This window comes from Anser anser (genome assembly GCF_964211835.1).
Source record: "Anser anser genome assembly, chromosome: 1".
Classification (NCBI taxonomy): Eukaryota; Metazoa; Chordata; class Aves; order Anseriformes; family Anatidae; genus Anser; species Anser anser.
In genome coordinates, this window is record NC_139720.1 from 109927862 (window position 1) to 109945174 (window position 17313).

At 41.6% G+C, this 17313-nt stretch overlaps 2 protein-coding genes across 3 annotated transcripts in view; one reads left to right on the plus strand and one right to left on the minus strand.

The window, feature by feature from the left end:
• Positions 1 to 5337, minus strand: ATP5PF (ATP synthase peripheral stalk subunit F6). Its single transcript, XM_083841584.1, has 4 exons — positions 5145 to 5337; positions 4183 to 4371; positions 2435 to 2559; positions 1 to 124 (listed from the first exon to the last, which is right to left on the minus strand). Exons 2-4 carry the CDS (start codon positions 4350 to 4352, stop codon positions 96 to 98), a joined length of 324 nt encoding a protein of 107 aa, XP_083697710.1. The 5' UTR covers positions 4353 to 4371; positions 5145 to 5337; the 3' UTR covers positions 1 to 95.
• GABPA (GA binding protein transcription factor subunit alpha) overlaps positions 5157 to 17313 on the plus strand; it is a 23837-nt gene continuing 11680 nt past the window's right edge. Inside the window, exons 1-5 of one of the 2 annotated variants that reach the window (XM_083841510.1) lie at positions 5157 to 5271; positions 7498 to 7598; positions 9836 to 9980; positions 10526 to 10610; positions 16646 to 16891. In XM_083841510.1, the coding sequence (XP_083697636.1) occupies positions 7522 to 7598; positions 9836 to 9980; positions 10526 to 10610; positions 16646 to 16891 (553 nt within the window). In that variant the 5' untranslated portion in view covers positions 5157 to 5271; positions 7498 to 7521. Of the gene's footprint in view, positions 5338 to 7497; positions 7599 to 9835; positions 9981 to 10525; positions 10611 to 16645; positions 16892 to 17313 lie in introns of both variants that reach the window. The other variant, XM_083841509.1, reaches the window with a different exon arrangement.

The window sequence follows — 17313 nt, forward strand, 5'->3', positions numbered from 1 at the left end:
TCAAACTTAAACATCACATTTATTAAATTACAACTGAGGCCATGTTCAGCAACTCCTTGGATGTACACTGCTGTCTGGAGTACAACCGGCAGAGATCACTTCGGAGTCTCCTCAAAGTTGGGCTCTAAAGGAGGAAGAAGCAGGGCAGAGAAAGGGAAAAGCCACGTTAGTTTCTTTTTATTCCAGCCTAAAATACCACCATTCATCTGCTACTTAAAGACAACTAAACTTTCAGCTGGCAGGCCAAGACTTGTACATTGGAGTCTACACCTCCACTTACTTGGAGAGGGATCTCCCTGTCCTCATCTCAACCCACAAGCTCTTTCTCTCCTGTCCTTCTGAGGAGAGGGCAGTTAGAGAGCCGTGCAGTGGTGCTTAGCTGCCCATCAGCTGTTAAACCACCACAGTAGCATTAAAGAACAAACTACACTTGAGGCAGGGCTTACCACCTTACAGTTGCATATAGTGTGTTTTAAGACAGACGTGCCCCCTCGTAACACTCTACTGCAACACCTTTTAGCAACAGGTGAGGTGGGGGAAAAAGGCAGACGGGGAACTGAAGAAATCAACCAGAATGTTACTAGACAACGTGACTACTACTTCCAGCTTAGCTCTGATACAAGAAGAAGCAACCAAGCTCTTCTGTCCTCTTGGTTCTTGTCTCATAGCTAATTAAGTGAATGGAGCGCACAATGTCAACTCCACTCAGCAAAAGATAATTTCCACGTTATACAAAAAATACGAGGAACAAATTCTTGATGCCAAAGGCACAAACTCAAAGTAGTAAGACTTTTGACACAGTGGCTATTAATGCCTGTTCTCTTTGCTACGAGGCGTCAGAAAGGTAAGACTCAGTTTATAGGAATCTTCACTAAAGGAAAAAACAAAGCATCTAGCCACAGTCTTGAGAACTTGTTGGAAGTTGATTAAAGGACAGAGAACAGTGATAAAAGAATGGGTAACGTGGTGTCGCCCCCATTTATTTGATCTGTTCCTACTGCCACGTAAATTGTTTCATTACAAAAGAAAAAAATCCTGAACTTTAATATGTATTGTTTCACATATTACATAGAAATAAAGCCGAATATAAATAAACCACATCCCTAAAACTGGGAACGGAAAAAAAGAAACACCTTTTTTTCTGTGGGGGAAAAAAAGAAACACCATAGATCTACTTGACAGATGCTCTGTTTTATTTGCACCGGTAAGAATTCGACACCAAATTCTTCCTCAATCCAACTGAAATACCACCAAAAAAAATTAAGGTGAGTTCCTGGTCTAAACCACAATTTCTGGTTAGTCTGATCAGAATTACAGGTCACTGACTGTGGTGGGGTCAGCCATGGCTGGCTGCCAGGTGCCCCCCAAGCTGCTCACTCTCTTCCTCCTTAACAGGAGAAGAAAATAAGATGAAAGAGTTCATCAGAAAGTGAACTCAAGATAAAGAGAAGATCGTTTATCAGTTGCCCTCTTATGCAAAACAGACTCAACTTGTGCAAGATTAATTTATTGCCAATGAAAAATGGAATAGGACAGGGAGTAACAAAAAGTAAAAACACCTTTCCTACAGATCCACTGTCTTCTAGGCTCAACTTCACTCCTTTGTTTCTGACTTGTCTGCATCCCCCTCCTTCACTGACCTTGGTGTCTGCAGGAATTTTTTATCTCACATATTTTCCTCACTCCTTTCACAGCTGCTGTGCAGCTTTTTTTTAACCCTTCCTTAAACCACAGAGGTGCCACCAGTGCCACTGATGGGCTGAGCCTTGCCCTGCAGTGAGCCTGCTGCAACTTGCTGTGCCTGATGTGGGGACAGCCCCTGGTCTCCTCGCACAGAGGCCACACCAGCAGCCCCCTGCTACCCAAACCTCGCCATGTAAACCCAACGCACTGCCCCCTACAAAATATTGTGGAATCCCAGCTGCCGGCTGTTTACTGATTATGGGAAAGATGTCTTACCCCCCTTCCCAACCTGACTGTAGGTAAGGCTGCTTGAGAGCAATGGAGATTTTGAGGTGTTCTTAAGAGAAACAACACAAATGAGTCTGTCATAAAACAAAAACAAAAAAAAAAGTTTGCCTTTACATCCTAAGATTACAAAGTTTATGAACCACAGTTCGGATGATACAGACTGGTTTCCAAATTACAGTCTGCTGACCTCTTTGGGGAGAAATAAAGATGCCAACAACGGGCCATTTGGGGCTATTTCTTTAGGGCCTGTGAAAGGTAATTAAGATACTTCACTCTGCCTGCAAGTCTGGTCAAGCCTCAGTATAAGTTCACATCCGAACTGGAAAAATAAGGATATTCACTGCGGGTATCTCAGTGAGATTAATGGTCCAGATAAAAACCAAAAGGGAATTAACTATGTGAAGACCAGTTAGTGAGCGTTACTTTATTTGCAATCAGAAGTTCAGTAAGATTGTTAACTCACCCTCAAATTTAAATTCTGGGAACTTGGTTAGATCTCCCTCACCGTACATCCGTTGAAGTCTAGCAAGCGATTCGTTCATGTCTTTCTGGAACTCAGGGCCTACATCAACAGGCCCTCCAGCTTGCCTAAAAAAGAAAAAAAAAAAAGTTCTGATACACAGTTCAGTTCTGAAATTTTATGTGGAAGTTCCACATTTTCATGGCAATTTATGAATTACCATTTTGACAATCAAGCAAATAATTTAGAGCATTTCCAAAAATCGATATAAGACACACCTTAGGGCCTACTTATCTTACAGATAAAGAACATTCTCAGGGGTAAGTGCAGGCTTTCTGCTACAAATAGTGAAAATCCAAGCTACAGAGGCAGCCTTTCGAGACACAAAACTACAATGAATATCCAGACTTGCAGGGCTCTGGCATTTCACTTGTGCCAGGTGTGACTTCTTGACAAAAATGTGATTTGTACCTCTACTATTTCTGAATTAGTGATCTTAGAAAAGCTGAACTTCAGTTTTGCAAAGAGAACATCATTTAAATATTAAACAAGCAAAAAGAACAAGAGACGGCACCATGAATTCATACAGATTCAGAAAGGAATTTCTTGGGATGCATGTATAAAGTAGTTAAAATAGTACATCCACAGATTACTCATGCTCCACAGCGTGCAAAAAACTATTGAGTGCCTTAACTCCCTAAGAAGGAAGACATTAGCTGTTCTTTAAGGGGGAGAAAAAGGTGTACCTTTTCTGTTAGCTTTCCAACTGCAAGCCTTCTCTTGCTCATGACAGTATCAATATGTGTTGCAGGAAAGCAAGAATGGTCATTCAGAACAGTCTCAGAGCAGAGTTAAAGCCACTCAATTTTATTTGTTTTTTGTAAGCAAGCCAAAAACTTCTTTCAGTATGGTCAGTGTGCTAATACGGCAACTTTCTCCTGAACTAGAGGAAAGGACTTGAATCTTGTTTTCAACACGGTCAACACCACCTTCCAAATGTATTCTTATAGAAAGATATACCACGAACAGAGAAGAAATATCACCAAGTATCAGCCAATATGTCAGTGGTTTCAGGTGTTCTTTTGAAATGCAAAAGCTAAACTTAAACCCTTGCTCTAAACTTCGCTTTAAACCTGGGAATACGTCCTGCTAAAAACTACCATTCTGTACCAAAGAAGTCTGTCGGCAAAAACTGCACTGGCGTATTATATTCTACAAACAAAACAAATCATTATGCCAGCCTTCCAATTTTAAAGCTAAGTATATTACGTGAAATGCTTTTATTCAGCTTTATGTGGGGTCTCATGGGTTGTTTAAAGAGAAACTCGACGAGAGACTGCTATTCACAGTTTCCCTGCATTATGCTTATTATAGTCTTTCATGCCGTCAAAGGGTTGTTAATCAGTGATTGGTTGCATAAGGAAGTGTGCAAGAGGTAAGAGTAGGTAAGACAAGAGAAGCATAGCTGGAGTTGGGCTGGCTGATCCTTGTGGATCCCTTCCAGCTTGGGGTATTCTGATTCCATTACCAGAGGGAGACAAGTTTTGAGTATGAATTAAAGTGGATGCCATTTGAATGAACTCAGTCTGCTCCCAGTGATCTCAGCACCTACCGAGGCATTGCCTGCTGACAGAGCACACCTGCAGTATGCAAGGCCCAACTACAACGTTAACCTATGTCATAATTTGTTAAAATCACCTTTTCCCCCACTTTTGCCCCCTGCCTTAGCCCCCCCCCCCCCCCCCACTCACTTGCTCTTCGTGTTGTACTCCCGGATCTTGTCCAGGAACAGCTTCTGCACCGGGTCGAGCTCCTTCGCCCTGTTGAAGGCCACGGCCGAGAGCCCCACGTTCCTCCGCAGCTGCACCCGCACGGCCGCGCGCAGGAGGGCCGGGACGCGCAGCAGCTGGCGCAGAACCATGGCGGCGCTGCCGTTTGGGCTGAAAAACGGGGAAAAACGCGCAGTTACCTACACCCGCCGCTGATATAAACACGTAAATACGGTACTTGGTGCGTACGCGGGGTAATTAGCGCGGTAATTAGCCGTTAATTAACGCCCCCCCCGCCTCGCGCCCCCACGATGCCGGCACCCGCCGCGGTCACCTTGCCTCGGCCGCTGCACCGCCGCCGCGCGGGGGCTGCTGGGAGCGAGGCCCGGCCGGGCTGCGCGCGGGGGCCGCCGGGAGTTGTAGTTCCCGCCGGGCCTAGGGGGTGGCGGCGGCGGCAGCGGTGGTGCTGGTGGCGGCGGTGCCTCGGCGCGCGCGCGCGCCCTCCCCGCGCTGCCCAATCGCGAGCGTGCGCCGCGGCCTCCGCAGGGCGGCGGGACCCGGCGGGGGGGAGCCGAGGCGAGGAGGCGGCGGCAGCAACGTGCGGCCGGGCCGGGCCGGGCCGGGCACGGGGGAGCGGCGGTGGGTAAGGGCGGCCTGCCCCGAGCCGTGCCGCGCCGTGCCGCGGGGCCGCCCCGTGTTTTGTTTCCGTTTCTCCGCGGTGCCGCCGGCCTCATTTCCGTTTCGGGTTCAAACGGCGCCGGGGTGGTGGTGGGGGGTACATGGAGGAGAAGCGGGGCGTTGGGGGCGCGATGGGGGTTTGGGGGCGCCCGGTGCCCTCGGAGCCGAGCGCAGATGCCCTCCGCCGGGGGGCTCCGGCCGTGCATGGGGGCTCCGGCGGCTGTGGGGTGCGCGCCCCGCCGTGGCGGTGTGCTCACCGGGCGTACCGGGCGTTGCAGGGCCGGGAGAGGAGAGGCCGCCCCGGGCGGGACAATGGAGCTTCGCCCCTGACCGCGGAAGCCGAGCCGGGGAAGGCGCCGGGCCGTGTCGGAGCGGGAGAGCCGCTGCTAACAGGTGCCCGCCCTTGTCTCGGCGCAGGTCGGCGGCTGGCGCTGCGGACGCGTTCCGGCCTGGTAACGGGTAGGTCTCACGGCCTTACAGGCTGGGGAGCGCAAACGGAACTGCAGCAGTCAGAAGGCTGCCAGTACCACCTTGTGTATTCCTCCAAATAAGTGCTACTACTGCAGTATTGCTTCCACTCTGACCCTCCTAGCCAGCCAGGCTGTTTGAGTTCCCTTGTATTGAACTTGAGAACTCAGTATTATTCCTCAGAGAAGGCTCAGGAGGCTTACCAAGGACAAATAAAGTAACGCGAGCAGTGGTTCTTGCATGTTTTGCTTCTATTTTTTTAGTGATTTAGGCAGTTGCCGTACTAGAGATGTCTAGCTGGGCATCTTTCTTGTGGAGAGTCTCTGAGCTGACTCCTGGCATGATAGCCTTCTCTTCTTTGTAGCTATTTCTGGCAAGCTGGTCTGCGTGTATTTGTGTAGTCCCATCTGAACATGTGCATGCTTTCAGCCTCTGCACAGTCCTGTAGCAACACGTTTCACTGGACTTCTTGTGAGACGTTTGTTTTGTTCTAAACGTGCTGCTTGGTAATGTTATCAGGAGTCTATTATTCACTCTTTTAAGAGAGTGAATAATTCTCCCCGCTAGTCTTCTCCAAATTGTTCTATGACTTCATGTATTTTGTTAATGTTATTCTTCCTCTTTCCACCCTGCCATCTCCCTTTCTTGCATTTGTGCTCAGTGGAGCCATCTTTTTTCCTCTTCCTCTACCTGCTGTCTGTGCCTGCGCTCACCTTTTCTACCTCCTCAGGGTAGAAGTTAGGCTGTTGCATAGCCTGCAAGATGCAACTGCGTAACATAAAAAGGCAAACTGCCTTTGGAGAGTGAGTGAACTGCTGCTAGTCCAGCTGCCAATTCAGAGTCCAGTCCGCAGGGACTCCAATATGTATTACCTAATTCTATACAGTTCCAGTTACAGGGTTCCTGTAACATTTACTCAATGCATATGACTTTGCATTTACCAATATTGAATATTTTCTTTCATCAGTCATTCAAGATCTTGAGTTCTTTCAAGAGTTCTTCAGATTCCTAATAAATAACTCATGAACATGTCAAAGAGCAGAAATTATAGCCCAGCCCTTTTTGCGGCCTTGCTGGTTAACTGCCTTCCTCACAAAAAAAAAAACTTACTCCTGTTGTTTTGGATTTCTACTTCTTTTTTTTCGAATTTGATTGTTAACACACGAGAGGTTTGTTTGTTTTGTTTTGTATGTAGTACCAGTTAGCTTCCCTGGGAGATTTCAGTAAAGTACTTTGCTCAAACGTTAATTTCCAAAAATCTTAACAGTTGACCAGCTCACCTGTAGCATCGGTTCCTTCAGAGATTTGGTTAAGCTTGTCTACATTCTTCAGAAACGGTGTTTCATTCTTTCCCATTTAGCATGAGGATGATATACAAAGTTAGGTGATATGGAAAGTTCAGTGAACCCATCCCTTACAGCTCAGGGGGTTTTCACAGAGCTAGATGTGAGAGTGGAACAGATTCTGGTTTTGGTGGTGAGATGTTAATGAGGTGCTGTTTACTTCCTGTCTAGCCCTCATAGCTTCTTACAGATTGACACCAGATACAGCACTTGATTTCTTCTGGTAACAAAATTAATTTTATGTAATAGTTTTCAAAGGGCACGATAAGATGTGCAGTTTGAATTTTTTTTTAAACCTCTGTAAAACTGCATGACTTGTTCACTATTCATTTTGAGAAGAATTTAAAAGTCTCGAATTAACAGTTGGATTTGGGATAAATGAGCCCATCAGAAAGAATGATTCCAGGATTGAAACCTTGCTAGCCTCTTCTAGCTGTTGTGAAGACAAAGATAGTACATAGCATAAAAATATGCATTAACTTTCAAAGAACTTTAAAAAGTTCTTTGGCTTATTCCAAAAGCATTCAGTAAGTAGGGATGCTTCCAAGGAAACAAAGCTTTGCACTTAGTGTTTATGTCCGTTTAGAGTCCTGAATTTGTCCCATGGAACATTCGTATGAGAAACGGGTATTGTCATATACTTTGTGAAATCTGTATTAGGTTTTGTTTTTCTTTTTTTTTTTTTTAGGTCAATTCTTATATTTAAAAAGCTGCCTAGGTATTTGGTTTAAAAATTTTGGATAGTACACAAAACATTGTCTAGTTTTGTTTGTCTATGACTTACGAAAAAAATCTTTTCTGTTCATAGCTCTGTTTTCAAGACGTTTTAGCCATGACTAAGAGAGATGCAGAAGAGCTGATAGAAATAGAAATTGATGGAACTGAGAAACAGGAATGCACTGAAGAAAGGTAGGTACTGTCTTCACTTTTGGGGGATCATTAGGCTATGATTTATTTATTTGGTTTATTTTATTGATTTCAGATTTGTGGTTGCACACACTAAGTTCAGTTATTCAGATTTATTATTAGGTATTGTGTAATGCTTCAGAGATGGCCATGATTATGAAATAAGTGCAAGTGTTTCTAGCTAGGAAAAAGAAGTAACTTGAAACTGGCCGAAGTAACAGGGTTGCTGTCATCTCCACATTTCTGCACTTGATGACTTCCATAGTTTTTCAGCTTTCTTGCTGGATACAAAGCTTGTCATTTTGCTTGTGCTCTCTTCAATTTTTCTAATGCAATTAAGTGGTGGTTTCTTGAAGTGGAAGTGTAGCCACTATTGGAAACCGGTATAGTGCTTTCATAGAATCGTAGAATGTTCTGAGTTGGAAAAGACCCACAAAGGATCATTGAGTCCAACTCCTGGCTCCATACAGGACCACCCAAAAATCAGACCATGTGTCTGAGAGCGTTATCCAAACACTCCTTGAGCTCCAGCAGGCTCAAGTGGTGCTGTGACCACTGCCCTGAGCAGCCTGTTCAAGTGCCCGACCACCCTCTGAGTGCAGAACCTTTCCCTAACACCCAGCCTGACCCTCCCCTGTGCCAGCTCCATGCCGTTCCCTCGGGTCCTGTCGCTGTCCCCAGAGAGCAGAGCGCAGCGCCTGCCCCTCCGCTCCCCTCGTGAGGGAGCTGCAGGCCGCCATGAGGCCTCCCCTCGGCCTGCTCTGCTCTGGGCTGAACAAACCAAGGGACCTCAGCCACTCCTCACACATCTTGTCCTCCAGGCCCTTCACCATCTTTGTAGCCCTCCTTTGGACACTCTCTGATAGTTTTATGTCCTTTTTGTACTGTGGGTCGCAAAACTGCACAGAGCAGAGCAGGACAATCCCTTCCCTCAACCGGCTAGCCATGCCATGCCTGATGCACCCCAGAGTACGGTTGGCCTTCCTGGCTGCCAGGACAAGCTGATGACTGCTATTTAACGTGCCATCAACCAGAACCTCTAAATCCCTTTCTGCAGGGCTGCACTCCAGCCTCTCATCCCCCATTCTATTATAATCTTAATTGCCTAAATCCCAAACCATTTTATTTATCTCTTCCTATGTTCTTAATAGTTCTCTTTCTTTCTGCGACTTTAGTGTCTGTAGGAGTGTGTTTACATGTACTGAAAAATTTTCAGTTTCTCCAGTCCATTTCTTTACTGTTATTCAGCATCCCTTTTTTAAAGGAGCAGAAATGATATGCTGTATATTGTGACTGTATTGTTAACAGGGCCCTGTAAACTGTAGATATGAAAGTCGACTTTGCTGTAGTTACCTCAGCCTAGTTTTTTCTTCTGAGAGCTTCCCTCCTAATTTCCACAACTGTTCTTGAAAATACAGAGATGCAGTTAATGCATTTGGAAGAAATAACTGAGGCTGGTAGATGACCTGCTCTGTAAGAACCTTTTTTGGAGAACTGTTTCAAAACCATTCATTATTTTTTCCTTATTCTGAGCTCCTTGTGTATTTTTATTACATATGACCTGACTGTGTCCATATACTTTCAGATTTCCTCTCTGTAAATTGTTATTTTGGAATGCATATGCCAATAGTGTCATCAATTTAATGCAAGACAACCATGATATCTAAATAATGTTTCCTTCAAGGTTACATGTTGCTGTAGTTCTTTCTGGCATCTCTTGTAGGTCTTAAGCTTATCCTTATGCTGATTGGTTAAAAGATGTGGATGGTTATTCTGTATGAGAGGGGATATTTTCTTTGTTCCCTACATGTTAAGTTTTTGTATTTGTTTTTTAACGTGGATCTTTTAAATACAGACTATGCAAGGTACTAGAATTATTTTACTCTACATGCAGGTTAACAATGTACAATGTACAATTAATCATAGCTTTGTTCTTGAAAACTCTGTTTTGAAAAGAATTTAGCCTAGCTTTGGAACCATGACATGATTTTTTTTTTAAAAAAAAAAAAAAAAACAAAGGAAGATTTACACAGTTGTAAAATCAATGGGGCCAAATTTGGCAATTTACACTCTACCCAAACTAGGAGTTTCCTTGTGTGGTATTAAGATTTCAAAATATTACATTGTTTTATGTAGCTTATTTCTACCTTTATTTTTTTTAAGCTATCCTATACTGTCTGTATTGTGCAAGCTTTGTTAACATATAGGTAACGATTTATTGTTTTCTTTTGGTACTTAAGCATCGTTGAGCAAACCTATACCACAGCAGAATTCGTGAGTCAAGCTATTGATATCAATGAACCAATTGGAAATCTTAAGAAGTTGTTGGAACCCAGGTTGCAATGTTCCTTGGATGCACATGAAATTTGCCTGCAAGATATCCAGGTAAATTGAAAGGTCATGGCAGATTTCAACTCTTACCAGAGAAACATTTTACTTCGTCCTCTTCTTCCGTTGTTCACAGAATTCACACTTAATTTTGTACATTGCAATATAGCGTTTAATTTTATGTCAGCTTCCTTATCACCAAATCATTTAATATGTACATGCTAATTCAGTACGAATAACATCAAAAAAACTTTGGGGGCTTATATTTTATAATATAACCTAAAAAGAAAAAAAGGCACTAAATGAAAGTTGAGTGAGGGCAATGACAATACCTGTATAAGCAAAGACTTGATGTATCCCACATCATTTGTTGCTGTCTGAACATCTGAGAGTCTAATCTTGTTTTGAATCTGAATAAAGCAGGAAGATTTTTATGGTAGTCAGGTGCATAGATAGCACAATAGTTGAAAAAATTCCCTGCCCACCTATTTCTACAAGCATCACCATATATTAGACAGTATAACTGCCCAAGGTTTAACTGAATAAGAGTTTGTTATAACATTAAGACTAATACTTTTGTTTGTTTGTTTGCTTTTATTAAGCTGGACCCAGATCGAAGCCTTTTTGATCAAGGAGTAAAAACAGATGGAACAGTACAGCTCAGTGTGCAAGTAATATCTAGGCAAGGTAAGCAGTTACATTTGTCTGTGTTACAGACTGGTTAATACTGTAGGAGTGCTTGTGAGCAAACCCAATCCTCTACTCTTTCTAGTTGCAAATTGATGGTAATATATTTTCAGAATGTCTTTTTCATTGTGTACTGTGGCCATATGTAGAAATAATTAAAATAAATGTCATGAACTGATTCCATGCAAAATGTCTTAGGAAACTTTGTATCAATTTCAAAGCAAAATATATGGATCAAATAGCTATCATTACCTAAGGTATAAGACTTTCATTAAAGGTTAGTAGTTAGTCATATCAGACAAAGTATCTAAGCAAGCAAAGGATATTCATCTAGGTAGGCAATGGTGTCATCTCTGTGAAGAGTACGAGCTCGTGTGTCTTGTGAATTATTAGATTGAGAGTATATGTAGTTAACTGAAAATGAGTATGAAAGGCTAGGATCACTATCAGCTGTTTTCTTTGGATGGGAGCTTGGGGTAAACCACTAAGACGGAGGGGCATTTACCAGGTTGGTAGGTATCTGTTGATGCATGTCTCTAGCTGTTTGTAGCACCAATTGCACCAGGATTTCCCGTTGTTGAATCCCCAGCAATTAGTAGCTTTACTGTTCTTTGTGTCCTGTGTTCTTTGTGTCCTGTTCTTCTCCTTTGCCCCCTCAATGTGCCTGGGTCGAAGGACTGCCACCACTTGCTGAGAACAGTGTCCATATGGGGCTCTGGGAAACAGCTGTGGATGTTCCTGTATTTTCAAGTCATCAGTGGAAACAAGTTCCTATTGCAGTAGGGTATCTTTGATTATCTGTTCTCGAATTAATGACATCAGAGTACATTAGCAAAATTTGGGGATCACATTTTGTTTTGTTGTTACTTCAGCACAGATGAGACAGAAGAAAGTCTGTCTGTTTAAACTGTACTTAAACAGTGTTCGGTAGGACTGAGGATTTGCATTTAATGCTAAGTGTCAGGTGTCAAGTGCTAGATTGAATCTTCAGTTCCCCATATGTAAAAGGGATTGCAGTATCTTTCTTGTTTCTTTGCTTTAAAAATAAATAGAAATATTCTTCAGTTATTGTATTAGAATAACTGCTCTTAATTCAAGTCCAGTAGCTTGTAGTATGCAGTGCTCAGCCTTCCAATTTCAGAAGGATGCAGGTGATACGTATCTTCACTACTAGCTTCTATTTTCTTCTTGTGCTTTCTTTTTTTATTTTAACATAAACTTGAGGTGCATGACCATATAGCTAAAGGAGCTTTTTTTTTTCCCTTGTTAAAAGCAACATCTTAGTATTAAGTGCTTTTGTATAACATCAGAACAGTCCTCAATGTTGTTTTTCAGGTCATGATACTTGATATGTGAGCAACTTTTAAGAAATCTGCCTGTTGAACATGGTTAAGTATAGCAGAAAATGACAAAATAAACGGCATGGATATAAGTAATGTAGAGGAGATGAACTTGTTACTCTGACTGCAGTGTCCCTTTGAGCTAGAGGGGAAAAAAACAATTCTTGTGCCATTCCTGTATTTGTCTTCTGCTCTACAAATGAGGTCTCACTGAAAGATTTTTTTGGCTATTTATTTATTTTCCCCCAGCTTGTGTCATTTATAGAATTAAGCTAGTGATATTCACTGATGTTAATCCTTGCTCTGGAGTGGACTCATATTTCTTAAGAGACAAGCTGTTACGTCAGTTCACATGTTTTATCAGATTTCGGTTACACATCTGTAAATTCAAAGAAATAAACACCAACTGGAATCTAGTCTGTTGTAGCTCTTCTGTAGTATTTCATACAAAGATATCTTATAATAAGTTATGGCAGATGAAATATTAGCATAAATGCAAAAAGTTTGCAGTGCACTTAATAGATTGGCATTGCCGCTACTGCATAATGTTTAAGGTTGTGCTTTTTTTTACTTCACCTGTTTAATCTTTTTACTAAAAAGGCCATTCTTTCATTCCACCTTGTTTTAACTACTTTCTCCTAGTTTGAAGAATGGAGATGTATGTGGTTTTCCTACAATTGTGGGAACAGCTATTTTTGAGTGTAGCCCTGTTCTGTTCTTCTGTCAAGTAAACCTCTTGCAAGTCTATGGAGAGATAAGTAACCGCGTTGCATCATATATCAAAGAATATGAAAGAATCTTTAATTTTGAAGGCCTCTGTATAGAATATTTTTGCCTTTTTTTTATGTAGACACAAGTAATACCAGATCAAGGATTTCTCCTGCTTGTCTGACTGTGGATAATATCAGATTAACATTTTGCCAACCTTAAACTGTAAAGGTTGATTGGTGTTTTTTCTTGAGATATGCTAAAATCGATTCTGACCTTTTATTTTGCTTATTACTCCCCTTCTTCCCCCCCCCCCTTTTTTTTTGGAAAGGAAAGGAGGAGAAAAGGGGGGGAAAAAGGTGGTGAATTCCAGTGCTTGGTATGGTGTAGGGTGAAATCTTTCTTGCGTTTACTACCTCCTTAATCACCAGAGTAGAGGCAAGGTAGAATAGGAGTACTCATCACACTTGTTGCTCAGAGATTATCTGTGGGGGACACGTCCTAAGATTGAAGGAGTTACTGTGGCAGCAGGGAATGGCAATCTGTCAGATTGGTTTAAGCAACAGGAGAAGAGAGACCTGTATTATGTATCTGGGCAATATTGTTTTGCTTTGTTTCTTGTTTGCGAGGTATACAAACAGGTAGTTCAGTTAACCTGGCATTCGAATTGTTCACATACCAAGTACAAACTTGAACAGGCCAAGGGAGTATTTGTGAATGAAAGTATCTCTAGCTGCTCTTTGTGTTGAGCCCAATTCTTCTATGTATGCCCAAAGCACACCTGCAAGATTAACATCTTTCTGAACAGATGCTGCTCCACAGACTTTCTGAATGCTTGACGTAAGAAGTTAGTGTCCAGCTGCTCTCGGAATTTCTGAGCAAGTGTATGCACGTAGCTGTGCTGTATTTACAGAGATTTGGGACTAAGCAGTGATGAGGATGGGAGGTCCTGTGCATTTAGGTACCTGAAGACTGAGTCCTGTTTTAAGTGTGTAACTCCTCATGTGACCATGTTTTCTAAACTGTTTTAGCAATAACTGGACTTCTATTATTTTTAGTATGAAAAAGAAGGATTCATAAGTGTGGTGTGAACCGTGCTGATTTAGTTTAAAGGTGCAGTTTGGCTAATGCCCTCTCCCTGGCTGTGGTTAATACCAGGCATTTAGAGAACTAAACCAGGTTGCCTGCAGATCAGTTCTACCCTAGTTTGCAGTGAAGGGGCTTGTACTGGAGGCAACATTTAGACGTCTTGATAGCTGAACTCCTTGAATTCTTGTGTTTTTCAACCAATTTATACTTCTGAGATGTGACATTCTATACCATTGTGTCCCACAATTTACATGCTGTCCACAGAAGACAAGACATAAAGACTGGACGTATTTTCTTATAACGCTGATAAAGGGAGAGATCTGAAAACATGCAGACAAAACCAGTGAATTCATTCTGATCTCATGTTGCATTAGATTACATGGCATACTGTTACTTCACAACACTTCTAAGCCGATTCCTCTACAGAGATTTATCACTGATCTCCATGTTTGTATTGTGGATAAAGCAGTAGATTCACAGTTCTTTCGACATGTAGTTACTTGACAGACAGGGACATTTTGTGGAGCAATAGTGAACTGTTCCTCTCTTGAAGCTTTTTCTTCTCTTTTGAAGATCAAAAATAGAACCGTAACCCTTAGTGTTTCCCGTACCCGCTTCTATCTGACTTTCAAACAAGCCTGTGCTGAACCTTAAGCTTAGATGGCCTACTTTAAACACTTACTGTCCTAAGTGAGGTCCTTGTTTGCTTTATGTTCATGTTTGTTTCTTCATCTAATCCATCGCTTACCGGTTGTGTACGTCTATTTTCACTTCCTTAATTTCATATTGCTGTATGTTGTACCTGTTAATTTATTTTCTTTGCTTCGCTGGGCCTTAGAACTTTTTGGTATTAATCTGTTGCATAAACATTAAAACAGAGTAGCTCTGATATTTGCAGTCTGGTAATCAAAAGCAGAAGTAGGCCTGCAAAAAATGATTTGAAATAATAAGTTATTTCTATATAGCTAAAAGTACATTCATAAGTAGTAAATATAATAAGGAGCTTTAAGTTTGAGTGTCACTTCAGGGTAGACTGCTCAGCGTGTGGGTCCATGTTTTAAATACACTTAAAATGAATTTCTTTAAAGGAGAAACAGTATTTTTCAGCAGAGATTATTGTACTGTTTTAATTAGGTTTATAGAGGAATAGTACCAGAAGTTTATCATACTTAGAGACTTTTCTTAAGCTATTTTAGTGCTTGGAAAAGATGCTGAATTGGCAGCACTATGAACAAAATCTATCTTGGCAAATAACAGGTAAAAGACAGCAAGGTTGTCAGCAGCACAGTTGTCAGTTTTTTCAGAATGTGACGATCAAATCACCAAGAGGAGGAGTACCTCATTCCTTTACTACAGAGGATAGTATTTGTCTTGCATCCACAGTAACTTTCTGATAAAGGAGAAAAATAAACCTTTTCTTGAATCAGAGTACCAAAAAGTACCATGTTTTCTAATTGTCATTTTCTCAGTTGATTTTGAATCTAAAATCACGCAGTGGGAGAAGAAAGTACATTTAATGTTCATGAGCACAATGAAACGCTCCAGACAGTCATTTTAACAGCAAAACTATGGTTTTACCCCAAGTGGCGTAGGGTTAAAGGGGGGGGGGGGGCAATATAACTGACTTTGTATGTCTTCACAAGTTTTCATTAAACCTTGCAGCTGAATAAGATGTACTTACGGTCTTTGTAGTTTTCCCCTTCTAACATTTGTCTCAAGTTAAATTGCTGTTAAAGTCTATACTTATCAAAAAGATTTAGTTTGTTCTCACCTACACTATGGGTAAGTGTTCCATTTATTCTTCTTTACAAACAGTAAATTGTGGTTTTAGATTTTAAGGCAGTGTCACATACAGAATCAACATGTCACATTAAGCTTTAGTATCAATTGGGAGGGACACAAAGTAGTACCTCATGGCACAAAATGCTGAGGTTATCCTAACAGTGTGGTGTTCTGTGAATCCTCCTCGTCAACTGCCTAACTCTAGTCAATGTCTTTAAAGTCAAAATAAAACAATAAAATAGAGTTTTACAGATCCACACACCCCTGGAAGTGGTGAAGGAATGTGCAGACATGTTTGATGTAAATCTGCTAAAGAAGTGCATTTGTTTTTGTTGTTATCATGGAAATGATACATCAGAAAAATGAAAAGAAACTAGTTTAGCATATTATGATGGGTAAAATTTTGTACCTCACCAAATTTCTGATGTTGTGTAGAGGTTGGACAAAATGCATTCTTGGGAGACCACAGAGGGGATGGTGATACAAAGCATTAGTGGCATTACTGAGTGAGATCTTTGTTGCAGAGTGCAGGCATATCTTCCAACTCTGCAGTCAAACTTCTTAAGTGACAGAACTAAAACAAAAATGAATAAAATGATAAAACTAAAAATTGGAAGATTTTTTTACATTTTCTTTTAACTTGCTGTCGAATGCGCTGCTTCCTGCAGGACACTTTGAGAGAAAATGTTAACACTTATGTAGATGGTGGGGAAGTACTGTGAAGGTTGAAAGTAATACCTGTTGGTGGGGGGAAGGAAGCAGATGCTCGTGTTTTTTTTGTTCGTTTAGGGGGTTGGGTTGGTTGGTTTTGGCCCCATATGTTTCTTAAAAAACACAAATTTTTATGTATATGCCCACATGCTCATCCATACAGAATTATGAAAAAAGATGAAACTGTAATACCAGAGGAGAAAAGAGGGACAGCTTTATATTTGCTTTATATTCTGTATAATGGACTACATAATTCTCATTTAGGAGACTTGCAGAAATACGGTGATCATTATTTTCAATCACGCTTCTTTCATAAGGGTTCTAACACTTACTAATTGCAAAGCTTTAAAACAATTTTTGTTATATTTGCATTATTATCGTATTGTTTGTTCTATCTACACCTAGGGATAGAGCCCAAGTTAAATATCCTTGAAATTGTGAAGCCTGTGGAAACTGTGGAGGTAGTGATTGATCCAGATGCTCATCATGCGGAGGCTGAAGCTCACCTTGTTGAGGAAGCTCAAGTGATAACCTTAGATGGAACAAAACACATCACAACAATTTCAGATGAGACGTCCGAACAGGTGACACGATGGGCCGCAGCACTGGAAGGCTACAGAAAGGAGCAGGAGCGCCTTGGGATACCCTATGGTAATAATGTTTGATTGTGAGGTGGGCATATGTTTGGGTAGGGGGTGGTTCTACTGGGGTTTGTTGGTTTTATATCTGGGGGGGAGGTTATATTTGGGGAGGGGGGGGGGTTGCATGTATTTTTCATAAATGATAATTAACTTTACTTATGTAATTAAAGTGTTCTGGTACCTCCGAGGAGGCTTGTTATGGTGTGGGTAAGTGCAATACAAATACCTCTGCACAGGAGAAAGCTAAAGAGAATCATCATCAAAGCTTCAAATACTTTGACTAAAATGATGCTTTTTGCTCCAGAACCTTCTTGTTGTTGCAGTTTTCAGAAAGCAGTCTTTCTTCCTTCTCCTTAAAAATGTGTATGTTAGTGATAAAGCTCTTCACACATGTCTGAAGCTGAATTGTACTCTGTAAGCAGCCTTGCAGAA